This window comes from Amborella trichopoda, chromosome 12 (genome assembly GCF_054954075.1).
Source record: "Amborella trichopoda isolate Santa Cruz 75 chromosome 12, AtrichopodaSantaCruz75HAP2 v2.0, whole genome shotgun sequence".
Classification (NCBI taxonomy): Eukaryota; Viridiplantae; Streptophyta; class Magnoliopsida; order Amborellales; family Amborellaceae; genus Amborella; species Amborella trichopoda.
In genome coordinates, this window is record NC_142347.1 from 10,234,157 (window position 1) to 10,244,846 (window position 10,690).

Here is a 10,690-nt window from a genome sequence, read left to right on the forward strand (position 1 = left end):
TTGTGCCTCGTTCACCCTCCATTTTCAACTGTTCAAGTTAATATTTCAGGAGAAATAGGAATTCTTCACAGTTATGAACATCGACCATTTTGATGGGTCAAACTTTTGGAGCAACCGACAAAGACACCTATCTTTATTGACCATGCTCAAGGTCATGTATGTCCTCATTGATCCCATGCTGGAGGAGCCACCACAAGTGCAAGGAGAGAAGCGCTTTACCTGAAGTAGATGAAGGATGACTTCATATGTAAGGAACACATCCTCAACACAGTCATGGATCCCATCTTCGACATTTATGGATCTTTGTCCATACAGAAAGAAGAGTGGCATGAGTTGGGGATCAAATATCAACCAAAGAGTTACATAACCAAAGATTTCTTTATTTCTAATTATCTTGACTTTAAATTCATTGAAAATAAGAGTACACTTAATCAGGTATGTACGTTACAGCTTATCAACAGTGAATTTAAAGGCCGCAACATGCAATTGAGTGAAACTTTTCAGGTGGGACCTACTATTCATGAGTTAGCCCCATCAGGGAGAGAGTACCACAAGAAAATGAAACATAAGAAGGTTAAAGTTGATCTTGTTCAACTTCAATGGTCTCTTCATATTAAGGAAGAGAATAAGCCTTGGAAAATGAAAGATGTTCCCCATAAAAATTCAGTTAGCAAAGGACTTTCAGTCCAAGGCAAACCTTGTAGAGCACAAGTTTCAGACCAAGCTCTAAATAAGAAGCATTTATTTTTCAAGCAACAAAAAGACATCTTTAAAGGCAAAAGGTCTAAAAAGAAATATAATTTTACATTCATGGGAAACCAAGGTACTACTTTAACGAGTGCCAACACCAAAAGAGCAGAAAAATTTGTGGTTATGAGTACTGAGGTCAATTTAATTGAGAATGCTTCCAGTCGGTGGGTAGATACAAATGCTAACATCCATATGTTTGCAAGAACCGGTGGGTAGATACCAATGCTAACATCCATATGTTTGCAAGAACCGATGGAGGACGGGAACTCAATCCGAATGGGAACCTAAGCCTTAGCAAGTATGCTTGGTAAAAGCACATTGGACCTGAAATTCAGTTTGGGTAAGGTTCTCATTTTGGAGAACGTGATTACGCATTAGAAATGATGATGAACATGGTGTTATAAGTTATTTGCTTAATAAGCATAGTTCATGGATAATAGGACCTAATAAAGCCATTTTGACCAAGAGGTGTTTTTGTTGGCAAATAGTACTCATGTAATTGGACGTTCAAATTAGATTTGAGTAATGAAATAAAGCATTCTTTTGTATATCTTGTGAGTGCTTCTAATTTATAGCATGCTATATCTGGTCACTTAAATTTTGTATCAATCAAAGTATGGTTAAGTTAGGCTTGATCCTTGAATATGGTGATGTACATGGTAGAAAATGTGTAACATGTGTTCAAGCGAAAATAACAAGAAGGCCTTCCCATTCGGTGGAGAGGAATGCGAATTGTTAGGGTGTACGTAGCGATACTGGTGACCCAAACAGTGTCCTCACGAGAAGAGGAAAGAGGTACTTCATTATATTCATCGATGATTTCTTTCGGTATACATATATTTATCTATCAAGGAATAAATACAAGGCATTCGCGAAATTCAAAATATATAAAGCCGAAGTGGAAAATTAACTTGAGAGAGGAAAATTAAGATTTGAGGAGTAACCTGGGTAGATAATATTTACCAAATGACTTTTCCAACTCTTGTAAAAATAATGGGATTATTAATCAAGTCACTACCTCGTACACCCCTCAAAAAAATGGCTTAGCCAAGAGAAAGCACCAGACATTGGTGGAAATGGTTGATGCTATGATCGTCAATTCTGGTTTGCCTTTATCTTTATATGGTGAGGCTTTACTTTCTGCATGTTCATATTAAATCAAATCCCTCATAAGAAAGCAAAGCAGACACCCTATGAACTCTGGTTCAATAAGAAACAAACTTGACTTTTCTCAAAGTATGAGGTTGTTTAGCCTATGAACTCTGGTTCAATAAGAAACAAACTTGACTTTTCTCAAAGTATGAGGTTGTTTAGCCTATGTAAGACTGCCAAACCTAGAAAGAAATAAATTGGAATCCTAAACCTCCATATGTGTTTTTTGTAAAGTATGCACAAAACAATAAGGCGTATCACTTTCTACTAAGCTCTAATGAGATAAAAATGAACCAAAATGTGTTGACCGTCTTTCAAGAAGAGATGAACAAGAAACTTGTAATAAGCCCATTGAAAAAATTGTAGAACTAAGAAGAAGTAAGTTGTAGAACTAAGAAGTACTAAGGTAGTAAGAAACAATTCATCATACAATTTCAGGCCTGATTTTTATAAACACTTGATGGAGGCTAACCAAAAGAAATTGTTGGGTGAAACAATCATTGCTTCAAATCAAGAGAAAGAACCTTCCTCTGTAAGTGAAGCACTAACATCTCATGATGCTATGTTTTGAAAAGAGGTTGTTAATAGAGACGGATTCAATTCTTGCTAGTAATTCATGAAATTTAGTAGCATTGTCACTCGATCCACAACCTAATAAGTATAAATAAATTTTCAAAGGAAAAGGAATGTCAATGGTGGTATGAAGTGAACAAGAATATCTACTACACATATGCTACTAACCCTCGCCTCAGTTAACGAATTGATTATTCATCACAGTGTTTTAAAATGCAGGATGTGGACCGATGCATTTGGGGGGGAGGATACGGTGATGCAGCTCGATGTGGTCCAGATGCGGGTGCATCACCCTGACACAGTCAATAAATATATAAAATTTCTAAAAAATTATTAAAAACTAGGTTAATGCATAAAAAAATATGGAGGTGATTTATGTGATAGTATGGAATTAATTTATTCATTAACTCTAAAAGTATCAGATGTTGGGGATTTTGTATTCACTATGCCCTAATAGATCATAAAAGGCAATATAAAGTAGAAACCAGAAAACTGAAAGTAGCTTCATAAATCATTCAACAACCAAAATCACAAATTTGCAACCACAAGCATTAAAGTTACAAAATACAAACTAAGAGTCCATGAAGATTAAAGTGTTCAAAAGTATCACACCCAAAAGAAACAAATATCAATTTCTTCTCGGCCCTTAAAATCCTCGATTTGCTGTCAAAACTTCGTTAAAACTTCCTCAAATCCACACACAAAATAACCAAACTAACAACCAAAGATCAACCAATACGAAAATCTAAGAATTTCAAAACAATAAATTTCTGCCACTTGTTTTTTTTATCGATTTGATGAAGTAAAGGCCACGGATATGGTTGTTTTTTGTGGTTTGGAGGGTTTAATGCCCCCCCAAATACTTTCCCCCTTTTTCAAGGCTTAAAAAGTCGAAAATACCCATTCTTGAGTGGTGTTTTTACACATCACTCGCTAGCCGCATATGCGGGCTATGCATGATGCAGCCGCATATGTGGAGGGATGCGGTGCATACGCGGGCGCGTTCCTCCAAATCGCATATGCAGCCTCATGTGTTTATCTCGATAATATGTTAATATTGGGCCCAACTAGGAAATTGTGAATAAACTAAAAGCTTCCTCAGATCTAACTTTGATATGAAGGATTTGGTATCAAGATAGTGAGAAAGGATGACGCTTTGGTTTTGACCCAATCTCGCTATATAGAAAAGTTGTTCAATAATTTGAGCATGGTGATTGTAAGTCAGCACTCAACAATAGTTTTTAATATAAAGTTAATGAAAAATGAAAAGAGGTGTATCTCTCAAACTTAGTATGCAAGAGTAATTGGTAATTTGATGCATGCAATGAGTTGTACAAGGCCAAACATTGTGTATGCAATAGGTAAACTTAGTAGATATACTAGTGGCCCAAGTAGAGAATATTGGGATGCAATCTCTTGAATATATCTTAGATGAACTATCAATTTTGGCATACACTATATTGGTTATCCCACGGTGTTGGAAGGATATAGTGTTGCGATTGGAGCACGGAACTCAAAGAGTCACTTTCTAATTTCGGACGGATATTCACCTTAGGTGGTCGAGGGGTATCATTGGGCTCAAAGTAACAAACATGCATATCTTGTTCTACCATAGAGTTGAAGTTCATTGTACTAGATTCTGCTTATGAACAAGTAGAATGGTTAAAGAATTTATTTCATAGAAGTTTATATTGGCCTAAACGGATATTGGCGATCACAATTAACTATGATAAACTGTGCGACAGTTGCTCGAGCAAATAACAATGTATATAACAGCAAGCTAAACATGTTGTGCGCTGACATGGATTCATCTAGATGATAAAATATGATGTATCAACTCTAGAATTTGTAAGGTCAAATAAAATTTGGTTGATCCCTTGACAAAAGACCTTGCAAGGGAAGCCATTAGCCGGATGTCAAATATAATGGTCTAAAATCCGTTGAGTAACCATCAATAGGGGGAAACCAACTTAGGCCTTTTGGTACCTCAAGAAGTCGAGATTTGATGCGGTAAAAACAAGTCATCCGTAGGGTTAGTTGGATCACTACTCATGAACAATTTACTTATAAGCACCCATGCTAAAAAGATCCGTGTGGCGGGTAAGTCTACTGATGACCTGCATGAAAGGAGGTCGAGCTAAGCTCTTAATGATATCTAAACTGATATAGTTAGGGTGTTTTATATGCAACGGCACCATTGATAAACTCACTTATATGAGTGTGGAAGTGAGGCCGCTTCCTATGGGATTAAAATTGTACCTTGGACGCTCATAAAAATTGAGATATAAGCTCAAGGCCCATAGGGAGCTGGCAGTAGAAAGAGACACCAGAGAGTGAATGTCATTTGTATGTTGTGCTACCGGTATGTTAGATATAATCCTTGGTTCAAAGCTATATACTACTATAGTTTGATATACTTTGTAGTGCATACACTAAGTGGAGGTTCAAATCGAAAGATGCGTTCATGGTATGTAAATGATATATATTGCCTGTAGTTTTCAAGTTATTTTGAAATAAAGGAGGAAATTGTTGTCCTTTGCTTTGGAAAATACCTTGTGTTATTTGAAAACAATATCTCCTTCTCTAACATAGTATTTTGGAAAGTGTAATGTTATTAGAAAATGCATTTTGTCTTATTTGTAGAGAAAAGTAATGTTATTATTTATCCCACATTGACTATGTGGACAAGGGAAGCCTTACATAAATATGTGGATATCCTCTTTACTTGTGTTCTAAGAACCAAAGGGAGAGAATGCCTATGGGGAGCATGCAAACGCGTTTTGTGCTTCCCATGCTTCTATTGCCACCCTTAGCCTTTGTACGTGCATGGATCATGCTCATGGCTCGTACTCTTTTTACCACAACAAGCATAGCCACTAGTAGATTATAGAAGTTTGATGAATTTGCACAATCCCAGTGGAATGGTGCATTTCAGTGAACTGTGATCCATCGGATGATTCCCATGGATTGCACATTCCGGAGAATTGTGACCCGCTGACGAAGATGTGCGCTCTAGTGGACCGTGTGCTCTGGAACTTGTGTTCCACCAATGAAGACAACATAGCGTGTGACACTTGTTTTTCCAAAACCTAAAGGGACACCATGTGACTGTCGGCTCACATATGAAAAGCGTTACGACTGCTTTCACGGAACCTAAATAGTTACCATGTGATTGTTGGTTATCCTATTGCATGTCAAGTTGTAACAAGTAAGATTTTGAGAGATGCAATTCTTGACTTATGTAATCACGCGACGTAGGTGAAATGCACTTCTCTATAAATATGGACTTGTTTCTTCCAGTTTGTAGACAAGTTTAGCATATAAAGTTTTCTTCTTTCTAAAGTGTTTTGTATGAGAACCCTCTCTCTTTAAAAAGAAGCAACTCTGGTGCTCTAAATCTCACATCACTTGTGAATTTGCCTTGACGAGATAATTTTCATAATCTGCTTCCATGCATCCCAAGGATAAATTTACTTGGTAGAAACTTAGATGCACACTAATTCTTATCAGTAATGAACAAATATCGTCTTGAGAAAGCCATATATCGTGCCTCAGATTATTGAGATTGCTACATCATTTATTTCCTACATCTTTTATTTTTGCCCTGTTTCAACCCCCATTTCCAGCCGTAATCAAATTCCTTAGTGAATCCTTCAATGTACACTCACGTGCCCCCTACACCATATCCGCATGCATTACATGGGTTTATATGCATGTACCTCTGCGAAAATTAATGTTGGTTACAACAGAAATAGTTCCATACATGTAAAAATTAGGCATACACCTAAACATACCTAAGGCAACTTCATCATATGCATGTAAGGATTCTGGAGACGTAGATCCATACAATGGTGACACAAAAAATAGTTTACTCCGACATCAGGTCGTTGAAGTGTCCATACACTATAACTCTATAAGACTAAAATATGGCCATTCGTTTACTAAATTTGAATTGGCATAGAATTATCCATATGACAGCAGATACGGCAGCAATAAATCTTTAGAATACAATAAAGAATTGCCTACGAAGGGAACCGACTTCCTATCTTTCCCTCTTTGACACAAGAAAATAAAACCAGCATGAGGAACAGAACCACTTAGAGGTTTACTCGATAAGAAAAGTCCAGGTAACTTAGGGGGACAACTGGGTGGATTGATACCAACATTCCCTTGAAATCCAATGATTTCAATGGTGAAATCAGAAGTGGAGGCTGACCCACAAGAGTTCCAGAGATGGGTAGTATACTACTAGCAAAGATAATACAGGCAATAATGCATGAATCCAGTAACCATTGAACAATTACAAATTTAAGCTTACAGAAAGCTGCCAAATCCCATGCTACATACATAAGAGTAGGAAAAGGTTCAGGTACATAGTATTACACAAATATTGCTACAATAGAAGAAAATGAAATAATTTTATACAAGGATCACCTTTATATCCAAATCACATATACAAGATATATTTAACCAAGAATCTTTCATTCAAATTTCAAGTCCATGTCCAAATCACATTGCTTTACCTTAATATCAGACAATTCTTCCAAGAGGCCCACTGCTGCTTCATCAGCAATATCCTGTTGCTGAGGAACAACTGGAATAATTTCATGGTCTTGCTTAGAAGGCACTAATGTGGAACCAAATCTCACACATCTGTTCTGTTTTGCATATTCTATGCTTGGATATAATAAGAAACCAAGTATAATTACAAAGCTACTAACAATAAAGGTCTTGAAAGAGGCCAGACACATAACCAGAAGAAGCAAAACAGCAGGTGGCATGCAAAGAACAATCACTCCAAATGTTTCCAGAGGAACTTTATATGGCCTTTGAAGATCCGGCTTCTTAATTCTTAATCGAACAAAAGCCGCAAACTCAAGAAGCATCCCAACAGAATACAGGAAGTTCAGGAATTCGACAATCTCTTGAAAGCTCATCCAAGACAAGAAAATAACTCCAGTTGCAGAGCAGAGTATGCTAAAAGTGGGTGTTCCATACTTTGATCTACAAAGAGAAATATTTATCCGGTTTGTTATGGTACGCTCAAGCAAGTATTCATAGAACTTTGAAAGATAAACCCAATCAAATAAAACCAGAAATTAGAAAAGAGAAGGGCCTGTAATCCAACAACATGGGAAAAATGTGAAGTACGGAAATTTACGAGCCAAAAACCTTCATATGAGGAATCCAGTTCATTAACTAGACTGACCTGTAAGAGAAGATCTCAGGAAGCATTCCCATCTCACTCATGCCCAACAGCTGAAAGGCATCACTACTCATCTCTGCCTCAAACAAGCCCATATTTGACATGGCAGCTGCGACTTGAATCCACCATTTGAGCCAAATACCACCAATCAACATTCCAACCTCTGCAAAATACCCATCACTCCATTCACTCGTTGCCACATTCAAAGCACCCGTACCAGCAAGAAGAGGGATTAAATATGACGAGACCACCAAAACAACAGCCCCACATAAGGCTTTCGGGAAAGTCTTGCTAGGATTCTCAACTTCCCCTGCCAGAGTACTTGCCTTATCCCAATAATTCAAATTCCAAAACAGGCTATTAAAATACCCCCTCCAGTCCACCTTCTTCAGATCCATCACTAGCCATTGGCTTGGCCTAATTCTGGGTATAGAGAGAAAACCCATCACAACAAATGGCAAGAGAGAGAACGTTGCAAGCCCAACTGCTGTGAAGCCAACAATGGCTAACCCTCTGTAATTCAAATATGTGAGAGAAACAGTGATCCCAAGTAAAGCGGGAATTCTAGCTATGGTCCTTTTGAAAATAGGGAAGGTGTGCTTCAAGTAATCAAGAAAGAGAACAGGATAAAGTGCATTGTCCATGACACCACTGAACCACTTCCAAAAACCCTCTTGAAAGCCCCAAAAGGGACCAAAAGCCTCAGAGATCCAAAGTACATAGCCTCCATTGCTAGGGAAGCTGGTTGCTAGCTCTGCAGTGATCAGAGCTTCTGGTATACTCCAAATTAAGGGGAAAATAAGGAAACCCAAAAGAGATAACAAGGGTCCCCCCGATTTTACAGAGTCTTCAACACCAAATGGACCTCCAGAGACGTCATAGAAGATCAAAGCTATCAGAGGCATCATAGTGAGCTTTCTGGTTCCCCCATGCTTCTGTGCTATTGAATCTTCTTCGACTGCTTCTTGTTCCCCCATCATAGACCCTAACTCAAAGCATGTAAGGTTCACAACCCAAATGATAAATTGATTCAAACATTGCCACAAATGGGTGACAACATTGAGGACCGTGAATCATGTCTCTGCTAGTCGGTCGAAAACACAGTCACACGAATGGGTTTTTATAAAAATGGCATAAGCCAATAGGCTATGACTCCCCAACCAGCAATCATTTGCATTAGCAGAAACCACACATCAACCATCAAGTGAAAAACATGATTCACCACAACTGGGTTTTCCGAGAAATTACAAGATTTGATACATCAAAGCCCAGAATCTGTGATCTTGGCATTCCGTGCCACGATGAGCTATCAAATTCTTGGAAATACGCAGTCAACGCAAATGGGTGTTCAGGGACAATACACCAATTTGAAAGACAATGACCCCCATTTAGTAGTCATGGCTATGGCCATGGGTACAAGCAATAAAATCCTTCGTAATCACTGAATAATTGGCATCTCTGCAACCGGGTTTTCATGGAAAAATTTTCAGTAGGTCTATGCGTGTTCATTGAAGAATATCATGATCCAATATCACGGAAATCTTTAATAAATTATGGTTGCAGAACCGGAAGGAAGGGGAACTAGAAGAAGATGGACTCACCCGATTGAATAAATGGGGTGTTTGGACTTGGCCCCCATTGGGTTGGAATTTAGAATCCAACTGAGAATTGCAAAAAAAATGAATGGACGCCACATCGTTTCTCTATCATTTTTAAAGACATCACAGATCGATTCTTTCAAGTAAACAGTTTATGCAAGGCTGCCGCCATCTGAAAATGGGCACGGCCGCACCTCAAAAGCACAGCGGAAAATACTGTTTTTGTATGAGAAAACCCCCACAAAAAGTGTTGTGACCACGATTACTACCTAGAGAAGATCTTACCGTGTGTCTCGTAATTATTAGGGTACGGGTTTGTGTAGAGTGAGGCTCTAAACAATCAATGTAAAGCACGCCTTCACATCGTAGGGAGGAAATCTTTGGAGACGTGGGTGGAAATCTTTGGGGTAGCCTTCAAATATATTTTAATTTTTAATTATAAAATTTAAAATTTAAATTTAAAAAGTAGTGTAGAGTGAGTAGATTTATAAAAACTTGAAAATCTTGAAAATTGATGGAACAAAAATTTATCATAAAATCGCAAGAATGCATTCATTCTAGAGTTATTAGTAAGAAGATGGGTATCCTCTTTAAGTTGGATATGGAAAAAACATATGATCCGGTTGAATGGGAGGTCCTTTTGGAAATTCAGAGAGGTATGGGTTTTGGTGAGAGATAGAGATCTTGGATTTTTGAGTGCCCCTCCTCAGCACATTTCTCAATCTTATTTAAGGGTAGTCCAGTGGGTTTATTTAATGCCTCCAGAGGGTTACAATAAGGGGATCATTTGTCTCCTTTCTCTATACAATCTATGCTGAATGCTTTAGCTTATTACTAAATGTCGTGGAAAATGAGGGTTATTTTAATGGATTTCGGGTTGCTTTGATATTCAAATATCTCATCTTCAATATACTGATGATACCCTTATTTTCTGTGAGGCAGAACCATTACAAGTTTCAAATATTACAAGGTTTTTGGATATTTGTGAAGCCACCTTAGACCTAAAAGTAAATTTTCATAAATCTTCCATGATTGGGATTAGCTGTGATGGAGGGGTGATAGAGGAGTTAGCATCTATTATGGGCTGTAAGGTTGGATCCTTTCCTGTTACCTATTTGGGTCTTCCCATATCTGATTCAATGCTATTTATTGCAGTTTGAGATATAGTGCTTGAAAAAGTTCAAACTAAATTAGATTTGTGGAAGTATAAGTATCTCTCTTTTGGTGGAAGGGTTGTGTTTATTAAATCTCGCAGTTTACCAAATGTTTCTGATTAATATGTCTGCTTCGGTTGCTCGAAAATTAGAAAAAATGATGCGGGATTTCCTTTGGGGCTCTAATTCAGATGGGAGGAAGTTTCATTTGCTTAGATGTGATAGGGTGTGTACGCCTAAGAAAGAAGGTGGTTTGG

General features: G+C 37.8%; 1 protein-coding gene across 1 annotated transcript; it reads right to left on the bottom strand.

Annotated features, from left to right (window-relative positions):
* Positions 1-6,876: 6,876 nt before the first annotated feature.
* On the bottom strand, positions 6,877-9,366 carry PUT5 (Amino acid permease family protein). The gene is made up of 2 exons (XM_006841911.4): positions 7,685-9,366; positions 6,877-7,479 (listed from the first exon to the last, which is right to left on the bottom strand). The coding sequence occupies exons 1-2, from the start codon at positions 8,659-8,661 to the stop codon at positions 6,957-6,959; spliced, it is 1,500 nt and encodes a 499-aa protein (XP_006841974.2). The 5' UTR covers positions 8,662-9,366; the 3' UTR covers positions 6,877-6,956.
* Positions 9,367-10,690: the final 1,324 nt, after the last annotated feature.